General features: G+C 37.9%; 1 protein-coding gene across 1 annotated transcript; it reads right to left on the bottom strand.

Moving 5' to 3' along the window:
• Positions 1–21306: 21306 nt before the first annotated feature.
• LOC149841708 (cyclin-D3-3-like) lies at positions 21307–22856 on the bottom strand. Its single transcript, XM_089998506.1, has 4 exons — positions 22491–22856; positions 22100–22400; positions 21862–21992; positions 21307–21727 (listed from the first exon to the last, which is right to left on the bottom strand). The coding sequence occupies exons 1-4, from the start codon at positions 22854–22856 to the stop codon at positions 21446–21448; spliced, it is 1080 nt and encodes a 359-aa protein (XP_089854632.1). The 3' UTR covers positions 21307–21445.
• Positions 22857–23254: the final 398 nt, after the last annotated feature.

Raw genomic sequence — 23254 nt, 5'->3', positions numbered from 1 at the left:
AGATGATGCCACTGAAGACTTAGATATTGATGATGACGAGACATAAGAAGAGCCTAGGCCCTAATTCATATTATAGGGCTATGGCCATTTATATATTTTTTTGGGTCTTTCATTTGCAATTGTGAATGTTAACACTCTCATTTTCAAGAGTTTTGGACAAATATATTAACATTTGGTTGTTAATGCTAACATGCATTTTCTAATTATGACATGATATTGTTAATGCTAATATGCATTTTGTTGTTAATGTTAATTTTTTATTGAATGAATGCTCATATTTTATTTCTTAGATACTTACGTAGATTAAGTTGTTGCATTAATGTTACTTTTATATGTTAATCTCATATTTTTTTAGTATTTATTTGAGATTTTTTATTTTTTGTTGGTTATTTCTTCATCAATAAAGCATTTTTTATTTATTTATAATTTTAGATATTTTTTATAGTTTTTTTAAGTTAAATTTTTTTTTGAGGCTTACACTTTACGCCTTGAATCAAAATTTGGTGGAGCGTCTTGCTACGCCTCAACACTTTTCACAACATTGCTTGTGACAAAAAATGTCACAAGGGTCACCAATGCAAACAAAAACAATTACTTTTTGAGCCAGTAGATGAACTGGTTTAATCTAAAGAAAGGGATGAAAGCTCAGAAGATTGTAGTGTGTGCTTGATCTAGTTTAAATTCAAGTAGAAGGCGACATCCCCACCAACAATGATACAATGGGATATCAGTTCATGCACTAGAAGGGTATTCCAGTCTACAATTCATGAGGGTGGAAGAGTTTGTGAAACAACTTCTTGTAATTTTAGTTGATTGAAAGTGTATTGACAACTTTTTGGATATTTAGTAAAACGGTTGGCTTGCATGACCGAACAAATCTCAAGTTCAAAGTGAAAGTAGCACATAGGAGATCAATAACCCGCATTTGTAGGTGTTTTGATGTTTGAATTTGTATACAGGAGCATGGGTTGAAGACTAATATGTTTCTGCTACCATTAGATGGTTGTGATCTAGTCTTAAGAGCCCAATGGATGAGAACTCGTGGTGACATCACTTGGGAATTTTGTATCATGGTTGTGCGCTTCATTGTTAGAGAGAAACAAATAGACATTACAGTTAAAAGAGAAAGGTGCAAATGGTGTCTAGACATAGAATGTAATGAATATCAAGAATTTTTTTAGAAGTTTTCATGGTGCAATTAAGAGGGATAAACATCCCAAATCATAGCTCCAGACAACCAAAATATTCACAGAAACTTGTAGTGAAATTTCTTAACATATTCAAAGAACCGAGAGCATTGCCTCCACAGTGGTCACATGACTGCCATGTATCACTAGTACCATGAGGCAGGAGCGTAGCTACACATATCTGGATGTACATGGTTCATTGAATAATTTACAATCCATATTTTCTCATTTTGGGCCATTGTAATAGATATTAGATCTAGGTAATTGGTTCATATCCCATTTTAACAGTTTAGTATAGGATTTAGATTTTCTTTCCTAGTAAGGTGCTTACCTAGATAGGAAACCTGAATCACTTGGGATTGTAATCTCATTTATATATAGATGAGAGGGCATACAATCAAGATCGCAGTTGAGTTGGAATTCAAGATGTGTTAACTTTTAGTTTATTTTTTGTTTTAGTAAATTTCTTGCTATTTTCAAATTTTCTTATATTAGTCATGGGAGCAGGTAGTTTTAATAGATTTCTTTGTAAATCCAATTTTGGATCTGCATATACTTAAAAGCAGGTCAGCAAATGTTAAGCCTTACAAGTACTCTTACATTTAAAATGCAAAAACCAAGAAGACAGTTAAAAAAAAGGCTTGATATGGGTGTCATTGGACCTACTGTTACTCAACAGACCTTCCCAGTCTCACTAGTTCAGAAAAAAGATGGTACATGGAAGATGTGCATGGACTATGAAACAACTGAATAGGATAAATATCCAATTCCATTTGTGGATGAATTGCTTGATGAGTTTGAAGGTATGCATTACTTTTCAAAGCTAGACTCATGTTTAGAGTACCACCTAATTTGTGTCCATAGGCTGATATGCTAAAGACTGCCTTCCAAACACATGACAGCTATTACAAATATTTGATGACTCTATTTGGTTAAGGCTACGGTGGAATGGCCAGCACCTAAGACAATGAAGGCATTGGGAGGGTTCTTGGACAGATTGTTTCTATCGATTGGGTTGTGACAAGGAGTTACCAACTTAAATCTATTGTTTCCCCATGTCATACATGATTTGGCAAAATATAAATGGACGCACGACAATTTCAGATTTATGTCATATGGACTCTTCATATAACCCGATGCACCCAGTGGGTGCAGATGCTGGTCCGACATAAGTGCAGCACTCAGTGCCACAGGACATGTGTCTCATCGCGATCATAGAGGATTGAATGTATTCCACCGCTAACTTAAAGATATGCCCCATTAAACCCAATAATCCCTCTATAACCATTAGGTAGGCTCATTAAACTAGAATTAATGGCTCATTATAATCCTCAATGAGCCCACCATACAATGGCTCTTGGTGTTCCTCTTGTGAGACCTATGGCCATATCCGGATCTGGTACCAAGATCCAACACTTCAAGTCAAGAAACCTATCTGAGCCCATCAATTTGGATGATTAAATTTTCAGATTTATTAAGACAAATTTCTTGCTTTGTTATTTGTTCGGTCATTGGATCTTAGTATCTCATGCAGAAACTTTATGAAATGCCCGTTTTCTGAATTCAGACTCCTGGTATGTTGCTTAAAAGTTAAAAATATAGTATTATCAATGATGAAAAGAATCCTCGACTATCCAAAAAAAAAAATGATGAAAAGAATCTTGTGATAATCATTCTTGAAAGTGTAAGAAATTATTACATTACATTGCATTGTAGCATTTAACGAAGATTGTGCATTGAATTCTAGATCTTCCTTGTTTCTCACTGATTTATGAATTAGAGTGTGTATTTGGAATGATGGTTGATAGGCATCATGAATTCAGGCAGTCAAAGGTGTTTGTTTTCTGTACGGAAAGATGGTGTATGGGTCGACTTTTCATATCACATCCAAGCTTATATTCGTGAGAAGTATCCATCTTATGCGAAAAAAATCATCCGAGAACATTTTAAGAGAAAGTAGCTAAGTTGGGTGAGTTTCAGCTGTTTTTTCTGTAAAATTTAGGATTCATTGTCATAATTTGTATGGCGACAATTTTGGTTCATACTATTAATTTCATGTGCAAAAGGGTATACATATCTATTGGGAAGACCTGTTGGATCTTTGCAGTCTGAGCATGCCATAATGGGCTGTAGTACCACATCATGCTTAACACATGAGCTGCTGGGCCATTGTATAGGTCAGAGTTGACGGAAGCTTCTTAGATAGGTGGAAAGCTCGCTTCCCGGAAACTTGCTTCGAAAGCGCGATGCTTCTTGCTTTCGAAACTTGATGAGAACCTCGATTCCCTCACGCTTCTCCTATGCTTTCCACACACTTCATTTATTCATCTTATATGTTCTCTTATTCAATTTTTCATGTTTTTTATGTGTTTTCTTTCACTCTTCTCACTTACTTTCACGTGCTTTCTTTAAATTGGTAATCATCATTTCTAGATTTTGTTAAAAATTTAATTTACACTAAAAAATTATGAAATTTAATATTAGTTACTTTTATTTTAGTTTTTATTTGTGTTTCATTATGATTCACATTTAATTATTATATTTCTTTTTTTTATTTCTCGCTTCCCATTTTATATACATTTCAAAATGCATTGCTTCTCGCTTCCGCTTCCTAGTCTGGCAACCTTGGTACAGGTGCTTTTCAACTTCAAAATCTTTAATTTCAGCCCAGCCACTGATTAAGTTTCTTGGTGCTGTAAGTAGTAATTTTGCTGTAAGTTAGCCACTAATGTGTTAGCCCCAAAACAGGCACGGGTGCACGCACATACACACAGTGGCGCTTGACCCAATGTAATGTGCCCTCAGGGTGCATTTAAATCCATCATATCTCAAATCTGTGGGCGATCCTCAGACCCATCTCAGATACACGATATGAGATCCCTTGACTGATGCCGCTCAAATCTTGATGTGGGGCCCTCGGCACATCTGCATGCCTCATGCCAACTCAGATGCTCTGAGGGTTTAAATGTTTGTGCTGATTAGGGTTTCCTTGCCTCCACGAAAATCATGGATCCAAAAGATATATATTGCTTTTTTAGGATGCTTGGCCCATAAAGATCTCTCTATCTGTGTGTGTGTGTGGGCGTTAGGGCAAAAATGGGGTTGGACCCAAACCTAACTAGGTCAAATAAAGATAATCAAATTGCTTGGCGGGCCCAAATTAGGTTTGGGCATTTATAGATTGGATATGATAAAGGTCTCGTCCTTTCATGTATGGTTTTCATGCCCAATTAATCTGGGTATGGCCCTGTCGCACATTCAGGTTTGTTTCAGACCAGAACCTGCCTTCAAACCAATTAATTTTGATCTTGATTGGATCCCCGTCACATTCACAACCCTAAAGTAATAAATGCATCAGTCCTACCCACACGTACGGCACTTAAATCGTTCTTCCACCCCTTCCTTCAATGAAAGGGATCCTTGAATATAGTGTTTACACCAAGATAGCGATTCATTTGAGTTTCCTAATGAGGAAATGGACTTTTTTTTAAAATAAGAATGCTTAGAGTTACCCCGATTTTATATTAGAGAATAAAAAATTACAAAAGATCACCTTGGAAAAGTCAATCTCGAGACTTATCTTTTCATAACAAATTATTACAAGATCGAAGCAAAAAAAAAAAATATAACCCAAAGCTATCAAAAACTCCTTACATAAAAATCCTCACGGGGAAAAAAGATTTGTAAAGAAAACACTGGATTTGGTTATGCATTGTCACTGGTTATTTGAAATCATGCAGACATGAGTATCATGTTGAGGGGCGACAACTGGTGTAGACACTCAACTTTATAATTATTTAAGTTTGAATCTCTCTTCACACCCCTTAAGCAAAAAAAAATTATCTCTATCATAGACATCAAAGGAGAGAAGATCACAACCTTTATATGAGCACGTTACAAATCTGATCACATGTGTAATGGATTTCAATAGCAAAAAATTGTTTAGTATCAATCCAGTTTTTGCAAACAAAGAAATAAATTTTACCTGAGAAACCGACCACTCTATTGTAGCAAAATATTTTGTGCAGGATGCCCAAATCAGATCAACAATTGCAGTTCTACTTAAAAGCACACCCTAGTAATAAGACGTGTTCTTCAACTTCTAAATATTCCAACAAACTATATGAAATATAATGTCCCAACCAGGCTTGAGTCACGGGGAGTGGAAGCACGATGTTATCCACCATATAAGTTTTCGGATAAAATTAGAATGTAAAATCTACTTATTCACAAACAATCTGCACACATGTTTCCAAATAAATTAAGCAATAGATCACAAAAATAGTAAATGAGATTGTGATTCCTCATGCTTGAAACATAGAAGGCATCTGTTTGGCAATATAACCCCGAACACCTTTAATCTATTATGAGTAAGAAGCCTTTCATGACCAGCTAATAAGCAACCCATGCTACCATGGGCGGTACTTTGTTAGGTCATGTATAATCATACCACTCATAAGATGAAGCATTTTTTTGAATGAAATTCCAAATATCCATTCTATTGATTTTCACTACAAATACAAAGCCTCTCCACCACAGCCTATCAGGGCCATGAGAGAGCTGAAATCTTATCAGATTAAACCACAAATTTTCAAGGCTCAAAATAAAAGCATGCCGATCTACACATAATGTCAACCCATCTTTGACACATATTTTTTTCAAATTAACAATCATGTATCTTTCTTCCTCCAATATGAGAGATATCCGTGATGTACCCAGCCAATGATCAGTCCAAAACTGAGTAAAAATTTCATCTACAACCTCACAAGACATCAAAGGTTCTACCTTCTTCCAAACCCATAGAATCATCTTCTAAGTTTTAGCACTGACGTTTGAATTGGCTCTCTAAAAAATTCTATTGTGGGAATACTTTAGAGCGCACGAACATAACCCATAAAAAGACCCCAAAAAAATACATCAATCACAAGCTTAGCCAGGTAAGCGATATTGAGATCCTCAATCCTGTGAACCCAACACCACCTTCATTTTTTAATTTGCATAACATTTCCCATGCGATCAATTGTGGTCTTCTTCCAGAATTTGAATCCAACTAAAAAAAGTTTTTGAACATGACTTCTAATTTAATCACCACCTTTTTAGACACCTTAAAAGATAAAATCCAAAACACATGAATTGCAATAGGAGTGTTTTGAATGAGAAGTAACTTCTTTGTATAAGACAATAAATTAGCTTTTCATGCTTCCAACCTTTATTGAATTTTAGCAATGAGATGTTGACATAAAGAAGAATTCAACTTGTCTATACACCACGGCAAACCCAAATATTTCAATGGTAAACAACTCAATTGCTACCCTCTTAAATGGGAAACTCGAAAAGCCACTTTCGAACTCATATTTAAAGGTATAATGATTGATTTTTCATGATTTATTTTCATGCTTGCTACATATTCAAATTCTATAAAAATGCACTTAACCTTTTGCACTTGATTCTCTAAAAGATTGAAGAAAAGCAACACATCATTAACAAACAAAAAGTGAAAGATATCCTGAGAAAGGAAGGAAACTTTAACAACCTCAATGTAATTTTGACATACACCTAATTTCAGCCTCTTGAAAAGTCACTCCATAACGATTAAAAACAGATATGGGGACAAAAGGTCCCCCTGCCTCAGACCCTGAGAGCTTCAAAATTTTTTTCCCAAACTCTATTCACCAATACTTGGAACGAAGCTGTGAAAAATACAAAGCATAACTCTTTCTATCCAAATTGGATAGAAGCTCAATTGAACAAGAGAACTCTTCAAAACATTTCGAGAAATTCTATTATAAGCCTTTGAAAGGTCTAACTTTAGATACAATACATGATTTTTTTTTCTTATTAAAGGACCAAAACAAATTATGAGCAAGCAAAGTACTTTATCTAATATCCTTACCTTTCAGAAAAGCCTCTTTATTCTTTGAGATCACTCTCGTGAGAATAACACTCATTCTATTCACCATAACCTTGGAAACAATCTCGCAATAGGTCTGAAATTCTTCAGTTTGTCTACGCTTTGTACTTTTGGGATTAGAATAATCAAAGTGGAATTAACATTTTTTATGATTTTTTCCTTTCAATTTTGTTTTACTATTGCAATAATGTCACTACCTACAATGTCCCAACATATTTGATAGAACATACCTTAAAACCCATTCGGCCTTGGAGCTTTGTTACCTTTTGCTTGAAAAGCTATAGATCTCACATCCCCATAAAAAACATGAGCTAGTATCACTCTTTCTGAGTCACAGACGGCCCATCCGAAGAAGGGAATACATCAACTTGGTACTCATCCTTAGTAAGCAAGTCTTGGAAGAACTTGAAACACTTACTTTCAATACATGAATGTTCCAAAATATAGGAGCCATCAATTAGATCACTGATAGTGTTGTGATACCTTCTTTCTTTGATTGAAGCCATGAAAATTTTAGTGTTCCTATCTCCCTTTCGAAGCCAATAGACACGAGATTTCTGCCTCTATTGAGATTCCTCGTGCATCAATGCCCTTTCAAGATCTTTCTTTAGTTAAAATTCAGTTTTAATATCCTCATGAGAAGGAGAAGAGTAGTTTATCAATTGTTGCACGATCAAGAGTTGGTTTCGCAAAGATTAAATTTTACCTTCGAGGTACCTAGAACTAGCTTTCTTTCAGGCTTACAGCTTTGATCTCACATCATTCAGTTATTTAATATACAAATCATGAGACAGCTAAACTGCAAATTATTTCAATAATCTGAAATAATTTTCAAATATTCTAGCTCTGACAACCACCACTCAAATAATTTGAAAGGCCGCATCATACTCTTTTTCACAACCATTTCAGAGTAAAAAACAAGCAAAGAATGGTTTGTCACCAAATCTCGAAAACACCTTCAACGAACTGCCCATACCAACATCAACAAACCACTAATAGTTGACGAAACATCGGTCCAGCCTCCACTGCACATTATCTCTGCCTTTTTATTATTAGTTCAAGTGTATCTTGCCCTTGGATCTCCAATTTTAAAAAGGCCACGAGTGCCAAGTTTTAGGTGATGGTTGGAAACTAGCTCAGAAAAAAAAGTACACAAGGTCTGGGTTCCCAAGGATCCAACGAAATCGTCTATGAACCCCTTTGATGTCTTGCAGGACGTTTCTATGGAGGTAGAAATTGGTGAATAGTGTTTGAAAGAGGCTCCCCCAAAGGTTCCTATTGTTGATTCCAATTATTTTCAGCCTACATAATTCAGAACCTGAATCGAATGATCCTCCAAGCACTTCAGAGAATCATATTATTGCTTTCAACCAATTTGTCATTTTATCTGATGTTGGGGAAGCAGTAAATGTTCAACATGAACAGCAGAATTTACAAAGGAAAACATTGAGAATTGATGATGTGGTGGACAAAGAGTTTATTATTAATGATGATGGTGAGATTGAGTTGATTTCTTTGGCTGGCGCTAAGAGTGTAGGCTACTATCAGATGGGGTTGGTCTTGATGTTTTCGGGATCGAAGCATTTGATTGTACTCAAGGCGGTATCTTGAAGGATTCGGTCGACAAAGTGGACAACACGTCCAATCTTTCAATTGGGGAGGTGTCACCTGATACTAAGCGGAAGGTGGGACGTCCTAAGAAAGGTTTATCAGAGCAGGGTTATGGGGCAAGTAACATCATTTTTTGATCTCATGGAGGTGCTGGTGGTAAGTACAAAAGGCCATGTGGAGTGCTCAAATTTTTAGATGAACGATGAAGTTATTAGCTGCTTGGTTTTGGACCGAGCAAGCAATAAGTGTTTTTAAGGTGAGTATACCTTAGCAACCATGTTGTACATAGATCGATGCAGTTGGGAGCTTTACTGGTTATGATGGGTTCTAAGCCTCTTCTTTCTTGAGTGTTTATTGGAGACTTCAACTGTGTGCTCAACGAAATAGACTTGAATAGTAGTTAGAAAAACTATAGAAAATAACTTTGTAGCTATTTTGGTCATACATGACTCTGTTTTCAAGAATCAAGATTCTTCACGACAATGTACTCTCAAGCTTTATTGACAGTCAAAGGTGATGTTCGTTCACCCACGTCCTTGCAACAATCCCTTCCCAAAGTTTTCAGAGCATCATGGGTGTAGGTTTGAATGGATACGTTAGAACATCTGTTGCACTCTATAGGGGATCAAAGGTGGGGAATTAACATTCTAATATTTTCATATCCTCTCAAAGAACGGGTTTTAAAGTAAGTTCAAAAGTCAGAACCATGGGATCACATGGTTCTTGTCTGGGCAACAGATACGAAGATGGCCCGAGTTATAATTTGAAGGTGGCCATTTTGTCTCTTCTGTGGTTCAGGACTTTGCCAATAGAACCTTTCACCATGTCTTGATACTCTCCACATCTACTACTTCCAAACATATTTGGGCCACCTCATGAAAGGAAATTTTCATAAGAATCATTTCACCATGTCTTGATATTTTCCACATCTGCAAGCATATTTGGGCAACCTCATGAAAAGAAATTTTTATATTAAGTAAATGAGCCTGTATTGTATAATTTATTCCTGTTGCCAAGACTGAATGAAAGATGCCAATACATTGGATTCCACTTATAGCTTACAAACTAAAACAAGTACTTTGCCGACATCAGTGAGTCTAGGAAAAATATATCAGTTGGGTTCAAGTCACTCAGGCCTCGTATTTTGGGTATTAATGTTCGCCTGTATCCAATCCAATGTGTTGGATCTCACATTCGGTTTCAAAAAGATGTTGGGACAATCGAGAGGACAAGTCCATAAGTGAAACAGCTCAGTTTATAAGGCTTTTCTTTCAAGTTTTAATGTTTCCCCTCAATTAATTAGCATTTAATCACTTAGTTATTCCTTGATCAATTTCTGCCATTCATGTCTTACAACAAGTGACAACAACAGTGCCCTTGAATTAAAAAATAGACTACTTATGAGTACTTGTTAAAGCACCATGTTAGATCATCATGCAAAAAGATACAACTAATGTAGCAGGCAATGAAATTAGTCCTGGCTTAACCACTTAGTCTTAACAAAAGAGAGGGATAGCACAACTGGACATTTGTAAAAGTATAGGAAGCCTGTCTTAAACTCATAAGTACCTGTGCATGTAACAACAGTAAGCATTAAACATCTGGAGATAGATATTACTGCAATTTATCAGCTATGCATTTTAACGAACTGAACAAAAGGACACACTGAGTTTATGATTTCATCGACAATGGGAAATGCGTGAATAGCTGCCATATGCATCTTCTTCTTCACTGTACCTAGCACATAATAAAGATATCAAGATCACTGCCAAAATCTGCAACTCTCACCAATAGACTTCTTTTTCTGATGAAGTTACATTTCAGACCTCTATAACTTTATATGGTTTTTTCATTGCTTAATTATCAGATACGCTGGCCTGTTTGCAAGCAGTCACACCATACATTATACGGAGGAAATTCCCGTGTTGGCAACGCATTTAGTTGCTTAATCATGGTTATGGTTTCATTCATGGTTCCCAGTCGCTTATGGTACATGGGAATTGTGATTCCGGGAAGCAGAATTAGAACCAGTCAGGGATCAATGACCGAGAATCTCAATATTTTCACAAATCCTGATACTCATGAGATGAGAATCTCAATTCCTTTACATGGGAATCTATATTCTCATGATGGGGAGTCGCGATGCCTTTGTTTAGAAATTGTGATTCCTTCAAAAATCTCGATTCCTTTAGCAATCTCAATTCTCATGCTCATAGTTGCTTCATAAGTGATTCCTCTGCTTCCTACTCGCTTCCCCACTTTTCAAATCCTTTAAAATTTTGAAATGACTGATCCCTCATTCTGATTCCCGTACCTTTTCTCAATTATATTTCCCACTCTGGCATCTATGTTTCAAGTCTTAAGACACGGTGCATTGGCTTTAGTTTGATGATGAGTGCTAATTTACAGTCCAACTTCATGGTTTTCATTTATGGTACGTTTGCCTTGCTAGCAATCAAGTGCACCCCCGGCCTATCGGCTATCTTTCTTCTTTTTAATTTTTTCAAGAGAATTGTAACATTTGGAGTTTGTAAAATTCCGGGTTCTGGCTCTAACACTGGTTGATGAAGAGTCGAGAGTGATCCTGCATTCTGTGGCTTCTCAGTCTGCCGATTATTATATGATAGTCCAGAACCTTCTGTCCGTTTCCGTCAGAGTTTCCTTCACGAGTATTTTTTGAATTTGTCATCCTACGATCCCAAAGCATCATAATTAGTGACTAACCAGTGACTGTTGGGTTAAATAATATGCAACTCTTTTCTTATAAATGGAATTGAATTCTTCGCCCGCATTTATTATTGGGTTCACGTCAGAGACTCTCTCTCCCTTGAATGCTTGCATGGACACACAGTTCTTTGATCTTAAATTGGAACCTATGCTAGAGTGGGTTAAACGTTTTGTCAGCACACACACAATACACAGTGTTCTTTGGTCTTTAACTTGGGTTTGTTTTGAGAGAGACATATAGGTCTAAAGTATGTTGTCTTCATCTTTGATATTACATAAATAAAGCATTTGAAGAAGAACTTTTTTTAAGAAATTTGGTTTACTACTCAGTGTATTTTTGTAAAGAGTAGCGCAAACAATCATGAGATGACAGTGCATTCATTTTTTTCAAAAAAAAATAAGAGCAAGACAAAACCACTTACAATTATGTTATCATTGAAGTGAAACCAAAATATTGTGTTAACAGTTACTTTTCAGCCAAAAGATATGAGTGATTAACATTCAATATACAACAGAGATTCATGAATTTTCTTCATACGTCACAAGTTCCTAATTTTTTTCATTGAAAAGCTTTATCTCAATATTATGAAACTTTTTGAGAAAAGAAAAAATATTATCTTAAATAAATTCTCAATAATTTTTAACATTATTTTTCATTAAAACTCATTTATAATATTAAAATACCCAAAAATGTTTTATTGGTTAAAATTTAGAAAATACCGTCCTAGTGTCCTATTTTTCAAAAAAAAATTGAACTTGCCAATGCAACATGCATCACGTGTCCTGGCATCTACATATCTTTAGAACATGTGAATTTGTGACAATACATATAAATGGATATTGATGACATTTATTATTTTCCCCAAATTTTCCTTCTTCTATAAAAAAAAAACATCTTCTAAAGGTCATGTACAGTCTCATAACTCCAAAACGCTAAGTGAATAAGGAGGAGAAGAAGAAGAGACCAGCCCTCGTGAATCGAAGGTGACTATTGAATAATGCTGCCCTCTGATTTTTCGCTTTTAATTGAAAATTCCTATTGAAAGCCTTGACGACCATTCTTTTAACACCCAAGAAAATCAATGCGAGCATGATCATAAACCAAAACTCCTGGGAAACCATTTATGGTGCTTGCACTCCTATGGAATGCCATAAATGTTGCAAACAATTATAAGCAAAAAAAAATTGAAAAGCTGCTACTTCTTGCTAGCTAGATGCTAGGGGTAGGGCTGATAAATTAATGAACCGAGCTTGAAGTGTTCAACTTTAGCTCATTCTTTCAGCAAAAGTTGAGCTGAGTTCGAGTTGATAATGAGCCAGACATAAATGAGCCGAGTTCAAGCTCATAATGAGCCCAAGTTAAATAAGTCAATATCGAGCTGGCTTATTTATAAAAAAATATATTGTTTCAAAGCTGAAAGTAGTAAGTTACAAGAGAATAAATTGTTCACAGCCTGTATTCATAAGATTTTTATCTCCAAACCTATTGCTTTCAAATCAAATGCTTCCATCATTTTTTTCTAGACTACATTATATGAAGCAAAATATATCTAAGAGATATTTCTTACTACTTAACGAGCTTACATGAGCCGAGCCAAACTGTATAATTATTTTCATATATGGCTTGCTGAGCCTCTTCACGAGGTGGAATAAGCCCTTTACACTAGGGGGATGGAAATAAGACAAGGTTATGATATTGTGGAGTATGGACAATAGTCTAGTGGCAATCATGCTGTTTGTATGGACAATGGTCTGGTGGGAATGTGTATTAGCTGTCTACAGTTTTACAAGATTATGGTAGCTTGGAAGCTATGAGAGAAAATGGCAATGGCAAATAGACAATGCCAAAAAGAAAAGAGGGAGGAGGGCCCAGTGGGCTGTATTTATTTCAACAATGCATGTCCTCCAGGACAATGGTCAACTTAGGATCCAGTGTCAATCAGCAATAAATCATCCACCCACCCTCTCCCTCTCAAATGACAGGCACCTAGTTGAAATTCTGTGTTTGGACAGTGGGGCTGCTGATGCCAGGGTGCTGCTTGTACTGCGTTTGAAAGCAGATGCCACCATACTCCAAAATATTGTGTTTGGTTAGTCACGGGAGTTCCAACAACTAGGTGCCTGTGTCTCAAATGACACAGGCACCTAGTTGAAATTCTGTGTTTGGACAGTGGGGCGCTGCTGATGCCAGGGTGTTGCTTGTACTGCGTTTGAAAGCAGATGCCACCATACTCCAAAATATTGTGTTTGGTTAGTCACGGGAGTTCCAACAACTAGGTGTCCGTGTCTCAAATGACACAGGCACCTAGTTGAAATTCTGTGTTTGGACAGTGGGGCGCTGCTGATGCCAGGGTGTTGCTTGTACAGGGTTTGAAAGCAGATGCCAGCATACTCCAAAATATTGTGTTTGGTTAGTCATGGGAGTTCCAACTCCAGGTCGTCCCATGTCTGGATATCAGAGATTAAAGTTTTCTGTGTGTAGCAGGCTCGAAAATAAAAATGTAGCCTTCTAGATAGGACGGTTCTGATTCAGGTCGGATTTAGGCATTACCAAATACGACTCAATTGGGTTTGGCTTAATTGGATTTGGATTCAGATGAAAAAAGATAAAACCAAAACTTGGATCCAACTAGCTTAAAACCTGGTATTTACACTTAATCCTGTCAGAATTATAGTCGGATTCGGGTTTGAATGAAAAACTTAATACCAAACCCGGATCTGATTATTAATCGGGATTAGGGGTGGTAATCGGGTCGGGTTAGCATACCTCAACCCGAACCCGAACCGTTTACTAAATGGGTCGGCTGTGGCAAACATGAACCCAACCCGTTTATTAAACGGGTAACCTGACACGACCCGCCAAACCGCTTAATAAACTGGTTGGGTCGGGTAAACGGGTTGGCAGGTTAGCGGGTCAGGTTGACGGGTCGGCGGGTTGACCCGCCCGCCTAACACCCATTTATTAAACGGGTCAGCCGGGTTGGCGGGTTGGCATATCCCTAACACGAACCCGACCCGTTTAATAAACGGGTTAGGCGGGTCGACCCGTTTATTAAACGGGTTCGTTTTTGCCCAACCCGAACCCACCTAAGAGGCGGGTTGGCGGGTCAGGTTTTGCCACCCCTAATCGGGATCAGATTTGGCTACCAAACCCGCTTAATGAACTAGGATTCGGGTCGGGGATTGGGTTGCACCTGAACCGTTTACATCCCTACTTCTAGATGTCTGGGTTCTTCTATACCTTGGATTTTTTATTTTTACAAAGAAACCTCACCCCATATTGTAGAGCGCCAGTCTTAGACAGACATAACAACGGTCACCATAACGGAAGGGGCTGCCCACAAGGGGATTTGAACTTGGGGTAGGCAGAAACATCCTTATCCACAAGCCCAAGACCATGTGGATGACCCCTTGAGGTCCCCTACTTGGGTCTATATGCTAATGTGATTTAGCTTGACATAAATCTCAGATTTGTGCTCTCTCTCGCGCGCGACAATTTGACCAACGGGGGCTCCGCTTGTTTGGTAGGAGCCACGTCGCATTGTGTTAGGACGTTGCAAGTTCAAAACCCAATAGTACGTTGTATGACTGGTGGGGGTCTGCCTAAACCCAGTTTACCTATAAAAAAAATTGCTGGAATATGAATCTAGCTACAAACTGTAGATCTGAGATCCGAAAATCTCAAGCCCTAAGAACAAAAAGCGCCCTTCTAGGGCGTTTGATTCTGTGGGATGCTTGGTGTGTGGGGCCCATGCACGCCCACTTGCCCACGCAAACGCGGGACGTGCGGATGGGCGAGAGACTCTGTCCCACGTGAACGCCTTTTGCTGTCCCACCCGCCCTACTGGGGTTTTTCTGATTTGTCAAGTGTCTCCTCGTCAACATAAACCAAGATCACACATTACTCCTCCAGTTGGCATCTTTCTTCCGAGGGGGAGAGCTGTATGCACGTTTTGGACAAGTCATACAGCCATATTACAGTCTCTACTTTCCTCCCTTAACTGCACTCTTCCATAAAGAATGCACCATGAAAAACTATCTACCTCCGTATTCGGTAGCCAATAGCACTATGTTGGTGAAATAGCATAGCCCAGGCAGGTCTTCTCTGAATGGGTTCAGTGTGACAGCTCAATGTGCATCAGGTTGGACCCCAGCTCATTTGGTGACTTGCCCTTCTTGGATACCATGTCAGGAGATTGGAAGCTTGATCACCCAATAAAGCAGATTGGATTGCCTCAACATATAATCTATAGCTGGGTAAATCCAAAATTTTCTTGCCCTAAAGGGCTCTGCACGCCTGGTTAGGTGGTCAGTTTAAAGCATTCAAGTTGAAGACATCAAGAGTTCAATACCCAAGAAGGGACAGTGTGTGTCCCTTGTCTTAAGACCAAAATAGCAGGCACCCTGATGGTCAAAGGGAAGGATAAGGGGTTTTAGCGGCTTGAGGGCGAGTCATGCGACAAAATGTCAATCTCTCCTGAGCCTCAACACCTTAACCTAGGTTTTTCCTTGTTAAATATTGAAAAAAAAAGTTGCAAAATTTTCTTATATGTTTGGTTTTTCTGATTTACAATGTAGTGGGATGAGTCAAAAAGACAGAAGCGAGAACCGAGGCAATGAGGTGGCCACATCAGAACAATTTTTAAAGGCCAAGTGCTCTTCCCAACTCCCACCTCTGCCTCCTTAAATGCTTGCACATTAATCCCTTCATTCAAAAATGAGATGAAACGAATTGCAAGCAAGAAAGAGTGTCTATAATTTGCTGTAAAAGGGAGAAGACATGTAGACTTCAAAGATGGAAAACACAATAGGTCCCTGCAATCTGAGTTGTTCACTTTATTATATTTAAGATGGGAGAAGGCACATCAATACCATCCTCATCTTTAAGCTCACAACCACCTACATCTCAAGCGGGCCCCACCAGCACTGTCCATCTTATAGATGGACGCCAGGGACCAACTGGAGGCCAGCCAACGGTATGTGATGAAGTTTTTTTTTTTTTATGTAAAATGGCCATATTATCTTTGCAAAATGGCGTGCTTCTTGAAATACCTAGCAATTTGACAATCTCTACCGTATCAAAAATTTAGATTCTTACTTTTTTAAGAACATTTTTTTACCCCTATGCAAATATAGCATGACCTTTGCAACTTTTGTGAATGTCCCATAAATGCGTGAACCTTCGTAAAAACAAATGGCACAGGCAGGACACTTATAAGATTTGAAGCTAATTAATCTGATTTGACATATTTTTAATTCATGATACATTGTATTTCGTTTCAGGAGGCAGACTTTCAACATTTGTCTGAGTTCTCCATTTTTGGCAGCCTGAGTTGTTGTGGGCCTTCAAATTCTTTGTTGCTCTTTCTTTCTTCCCAAAAGGTTGAAGTGTGTCAGCCTTTACTTGGAAATAGACAGAAGCTTCAAAAATGGGGAGAGAATAGGTGTCCATATAGACGTTTTGGCAGACGGCTGCTCGGTTTTTCAGGCCACAAGGCAGCTTTCTCTGTGGTCGAATCCAATAGCACTTGTTTTCGATGAGACCAAAAGGTTGAACTTGGAGAGGATGGTGATATGCAAGAAAGGATTATCAGAAACACAACAATGCATGTATCCATCGACCGCGGCTTCCTAATAGGAGGTGACATGAGGTTCGACAAAGACGATGGAAAGGGCCATGAGTATTTAGAATTAGGACCGACTTCTTAAGCAACATGGTTTTACAGGATGCTATTTGGTCACGTCATAGAGGTTGTGCATGGTGTCTGAATTATGGAATGCTTGCACAAGGGGACTTTTAGAGTAATTCAGGGGGTGCACACTCAGGATCTATTGCTAGCAAGGGAATGGCAGAGAAAAAGCCAAACAATGGATCTTTGTTTGGTCTTGACCTTCGCAACCATGAGTTGCGAAAGTCCTTAAAATGTTTGAACCTCTTTTAACTAAATACTCACACATTTGCGAATGTTTTGATCTTTGCACGTGAATGTCCTCACACATTTGTGAACATACTCCTACATGTGCCCCTCATGCGATTTTAATAAAAGAAGGTTCACACATTTTGAAGACATTTACAACCATGAGTTGTGAAGGCATCATTGTGTTACACCCTTCAAAATTTCTCATGTAGATGATTTATAAGAAGGATCGAAAGGTAAGTTCAAACTTGCAATGGTCAAATATTGTAGTTTGAGCCCGATAGACTCGAGATGATCAAACCTGCAGTTTCTTAGTCATGGGACTTGTGGGTCACGTGTCTGGGGTGTAGAACCCTAATTGATACGATGGGGTATAAGTCTAAGACTTGTGATTGCGATCAAGGTAAAACAATGAAAAACATGGCCAAACAACTAATTTGATAGGTGCAGTTTGAGCTCGATAAGCTATTCGATTAGGGTTTTCAATCCAGAACTAATAGGACCTAGTTTAGAGGTTCTAAAATGACCTAGGAACATGTGTAAGGATCTGATATGTGTTCTAGGAGTCAAAGATATGAGGTTGGGTTGTGAAAGAGACTGATGAGATCAAATAAAAAAATTTATGCATTTTCTCGAATCAACAGAGTGCGGTTTCAGGTTTTTGACTTTACGAAACTGGTAAGAACTTAATTAAGATTGATATTATTACCTAGGGCGTGTTTGAAGGCCTGTAATAGGTCTGAAAAGTTTTTCACACGTTCAAGAAAATGAGCATGTGATCCACAGCGAGACTAGTGTGTCAAATGCAAAAATAAATATGTCCTGGCGCAAGAAGAGCTCAGGCTCTTCAAGGTAGATGTCGACCAACCTAGAAAGGCCCTGGCCTTCACGTGTATTAGAAAGAGACATGAAAGAGGAAATATAAAAGAGAAAGAGAGAGAGAAGAGGGGAACAACTATAGAGAGACCTTGTGAATATCAAACTTTCATAATCTATTAAGGGGGTTTTCAGACCTCTTTATATAGCTTGATACCTTAGAGTATCACATTTATTTAATAAAAATAAATTAAATCATAAACTCAAAACACCTTCTAGTTGCCAAAAAATAGAATCTTACTTGACAACAAAAACTAAACTAAAAAAGAAGACTAGAGTTCCATGAATGGACTCTTCACAAGCCTAGTTTCCTAAAATCATAAAAACAATTAAGAAAACATGCCTTGGCTGGATTTTTCCCTCTTATGGAACATTTTTAGAGAGAGAAAGACGTTCCTCAATCCTTTTTCCAAGTTGGTGCCCCCCATGGGCTCCGTTGACTAACTTTCCTTGATTCTGGTGTAGAAATGTGTCTTGCTCTCTATAACTATGGTATGAACATGTGTCAATTGACTTTTCTTCTAGAAAATAATTCATGTCAACAACCATATGTCTGAATCTTGGAGCAACGAATCTGACGAGTTCTCTGAATCTTGATATGTATCACATAGGCAGGAAGACACACAAATGTGAGAGTATTTAGTAAAAGAAAGTTCACACATTTTGAAAACATTCACAACAATTAGTTGTGAAGGTCGTACTATATTTGTGAATGTCCTTCCATCCTGTACCATTTTTTTTAAAAGTTCGTACATTAAAAATATCTTAAAAAATCGAGAATCAAAATTTAGGATATGTATGCAGGTGATTTGGGCAAATTGCTAGGTATTTAAAATAGCACACCATTTTACAAGGAAAGTACAGTTGTTTTCTGAAAAAAAAAACTCCTTTTGTTTATAAAAAAATAAGATCATTTTTTCCATCAAGTGGAGGGAAAACCCTCAGGATCACGTATGTCACATGGATGTGGATATAGATACGGGGATACAGTTATTTTTATGAAGTTTCCACATAGTATCTAAGGGATACGGAACCGGAGGTAAAACTGAATACTCGTGAGATTGTGGACCGCACATTGACAGACCTAATGTTGGTAAAACTCCTGAGGTCTCTCCTATCCACCAAGGAGTAGACCCCATTAGGACCATGCAACAAAGGACGCCCTTGTGAATTAGGAACCGTGAGCGTTCCCTGTCAGGTGAAAACCACGGCCAAGCCCTTGCAGGTAGAGAAATAATTATTCATGCACACAGAAAGTGGCAAAAAACCCATCATTTCCACAAAATCCACCATCAAATTACACTCAGAAAAAAGATATCTGATGTATGCATGCACAAGTACAAGCATTCACACTAATCTTATTAGCATGTCTTTTATGGCCATTGATATTCTATTAATTTGTTATCAGAAAGGTAACGACCATTCGGTCAAAAAGGAGACATGCCATCATATTATTCGACAATTATTAAGGGGGCCCTGCAATCTGCCTTGTTGAATCTTGGAAAAAAAAAGACGCACAACACCGTTGAACTTTGGAAGCACCTCAATAATTCCACTTCCCGACCACCACCGACTTTGGTCTGACTTTACAATCGAAGGTGAGGGATCTGACCTTTTAACTTTCTGAAACAACACCAAGGGGGACTCTGCTTGTCTGAAAGGAGCCACCTTGTGTTGGGACGTTGCAAGTTCGAACCCCAAATGGTATGGTAGGGGCCGGACTAACCCCAGCTTTCTCTGTGAACTGAAACACCACACTCTGGACACCCCTTCCTTGAAAGGCCATTAGTTAGTCTGCCTAATGTGAAAGGATACTTCAGTAAACATGGATTGATAGGCAGAGATCTTGGCCCTACTATAGCTTGGAACAGAAAGAGTGGCTATAGGAGGGTTACCAATATGACCAAAATGCCCTCTTGGGATGGTTGAACTTACGGTGGTGGTGCGTGATTAGTACCATGATTGCTTGGTTAACGAGAAATGAATGGATGGTGGATGGAGAAATTGGATGAGTTGAGGGGAGTGTGAGACATGCAAGGCTGCCACAGAGTACGAGGTCAACTCAAATAAAACGAAATCGTAATGGTCGACAGCCTAACCTTCACTGCACATGAGAACAAACCCATGATTTTCTTTTGCCATCTGCTCTCCTTCCATGTGGTAGGTACACCATTCAGAGAGAGAGAGAGATGGTGGAGGTGCTTTAGCAATTCACGAAGATTGAAGGTGGCTGGGGTTTTTCTTGAAAACCAGAGAGAGAGAGAGAGAGATATAGTGGCAGTAGTAACCGTAGTACTAAGTTGTCAGTTTCGTTTGAATTGGAATAGCTGGCAATTTAAACAAAGGAATTCAGATTATAAACTTTTATATATGTGATTTTCATGAATAACAATCTTGAAATTTGAATCTTATGATGTTTTGCAGTTACTTAAACCTTAGTAAATAAATCATGTTAAACACATCTTATATATTCTTGCTAACTCTATGCAAAAACGAAAGTGTGTACCATCACTTGGGATCATGGTTCAGACTTCAGAACCACAATAAACTTTCTTATATATATATATATATATATATATATATATATATATATATATATATATATATATATATATATATATATATATATATATATATATATATATATATAAGAAATGAAAACCTACAAAATGGGCAGGCTAAATGAAACATGCTAATGGATTTTCGGATTTTTTTTTTCAGAATTTTAACCCCATACATGTGTTCAGCATGATTGATTTATTAGAAATAGATACTTGGATCATGCATTTTGAATGAAAAAAATGGCATTTGGAGCCTCCAAAATTTATGAAAACTATAGACAGTTGATTTTTAAAACCTTATAAAAACCTATCCATGCATTGAAATCAAATGCTCTAAGAAACGATTTGGTGGTACACTCAAAATGTCAAAAAAATAACATATTTCATTTAGCACCGTGCCGTGCCCATTTTTGTAGGTTTGGTGGTAGTGGTCCTGGTAGGAGTCAGGACCTCACTTTTCGTGAAGATTGGAAAAAAGCAACAAAGGCGTGTAATATACACAAGGGAATGAATAAATGAACTTTTATATATTATTATATATAACCAAGAAGCAACTTTTTTTCTTTTTTCTTCGTGAAAATACAGAGATGGATAGAACAGCGAGTGGAGTGATACTCATATCGAAGTCCTCTTTTTTTCTCCTTTTTATAAAGGTTAAGGGCTTCGAAAGATGTCCACGAACGCTTGGTTGAAAGGAGAAATGTGGAGCTGTGGATCATCCAACCTGCCTTTCTTTGAAACGTTCCCCTGTAAACCCACAAGTGAGGATGGTGATGAGGAAGAGGAAGATGATACCCACGAACTGTTTCTGCCATCAGAGTTGAAAGATGCTTCAAAAACTCCCGTTGGGCTGCTTGGTAATGAAGGGAACTTGCGTTTTGGCCTGCCCATCATTGATGAGTCCGTGATGAGTTGAAGGCATCCTTTGACATCCTCCTGCTTTGTTTCAAAAAGAAAGGGGTTTGTTTAGAGAATTTGAATTGCAGAAGAGAAACAAGCACCATATTTTTTTTCATGGTTTTCTTTGGACATTATTCACATATAATTCAATTGGGCAAAATCTTGAATACCTTGCTGATTTCCATAACATCCAGAAGCTGGTTCTCATATTCTATGGGATTGAAAGGCTCCAGCTGATTGATCACATATAACATTACAGATGATGCCACAATTGATGGCATGTAGCATACAAACCTGGTATCTTGTGAAGGGTAAAACAAAGAAAAAATATTATGTAATTAGCAAAGAAAATCACAAAAGACCATCAAGAAATAAAGTGTTTTTCTTTGCTAGTAGTAGTAGTAGTACCTCTGATCAAAGACAGAAGCAGCTGCTCACATCTCCTAAAGAACTCCCAATGCAGATGCGTCATTAACCCCAACCTTCTGATGATATGATCAATGAAGGATAGAGGGGTTACAGGATGCATCTTCCATTCTAATGATGAGAGAACCAGGAGCTCCATTCGCTGAATGGTTTTGGCCTCAAATATGTACTTGGTTTCTTCCACCTGTAGGTCTAGAAGAAGAGGGACTTGTGTCTCTTCCACCTTGGCAGCCAAAGACAGACAAGCCACAGCAGCCAACTGTGTCATCCATGGCTTCTCCCTCTGCACCAAACGAACCAAAAAAGATCACAATTTTTTCCAAAGAAGAGCATTGAGGAACACAAGATGGATTTTTTTTTAGAATTCACAGACCTGAAACTGCAGACTAGAAAAAAAACGATCGAGAAAGTTAACAGAGAGAACAGCACTGTGTGCTGTAAAACTGTAATGGGCATTCACAGAAAGGATCCATTCAACCGCTTCTCTGCGAGCAGAGGCCAAAATGGGGTCGTTTCTTAGAGACTCAACGTAGTCCAGACCAAGTCTTTTTTGGGTTTTCTCTTTGGTTGCTAGAGAGACCAACTCATGGGGATCCCATAAGAGCTGCTCATCCACCAACCTGCTGGAGAGGTTGTGAAGAGTAGGGGCTTGGCTGCTCTGAGAGAAACTCTCTTCTTCTTGGTAGTTCCCCACCTCATCCCAACCATCCTCTGCACAGTAGAGATTGAGCTGAGCCATCATCCTGTGTAGAGGAGAATGCTGGTTTTCAAGGCATTTTTTATTCTCTCTCTTTCCACATCCGCTGAGAGAAATAAATAACACAGGAAACAGAAGAAAAGTCAGCACTCTGAACCATGCAAAAGAAAGCTAAGTTTTATTTGCATTTGGGTCCTTAATTGCCCACTTAACCTCTAATATCTTTTTCAACTTGATTACAACGACCACATGATCATAAAAGAATAATTCATTTAGTGCACTCCTTTAAATAAAGTTTGAACAGTTCATTAATGCACCTGTATTATTACTATTGTAACGGACCACAATAAATATTAGAAGTTCCTCTTAAAAAAAAACAACACAAATTTTTGTACGTATATGCAATCTCTTATATATCACATAGGAATATGATTTGTTTT

The sequence above is a fragment of the Nuphar pumila genome, chromosome 3, assembly GCF_984573655.1.
Source record: "Nuphar pumila chromosome 3, dmNupPumi1.hap1.1, whole genome shotgun sequence".
Taxonomy (NCBI): domain Eukaryota; kingdom Viridiplantae; phylum Streptophyta; class Magnoliopsida; order Nymphaeales; family Nymphaeaceae; genus Nuphar; species Nuphar pumila.
The sequence above is the reverse complement of the archived record's forward strand: the minus strand, read 5'-3'. Positions and strand labels throughout refer to the sequence as shown.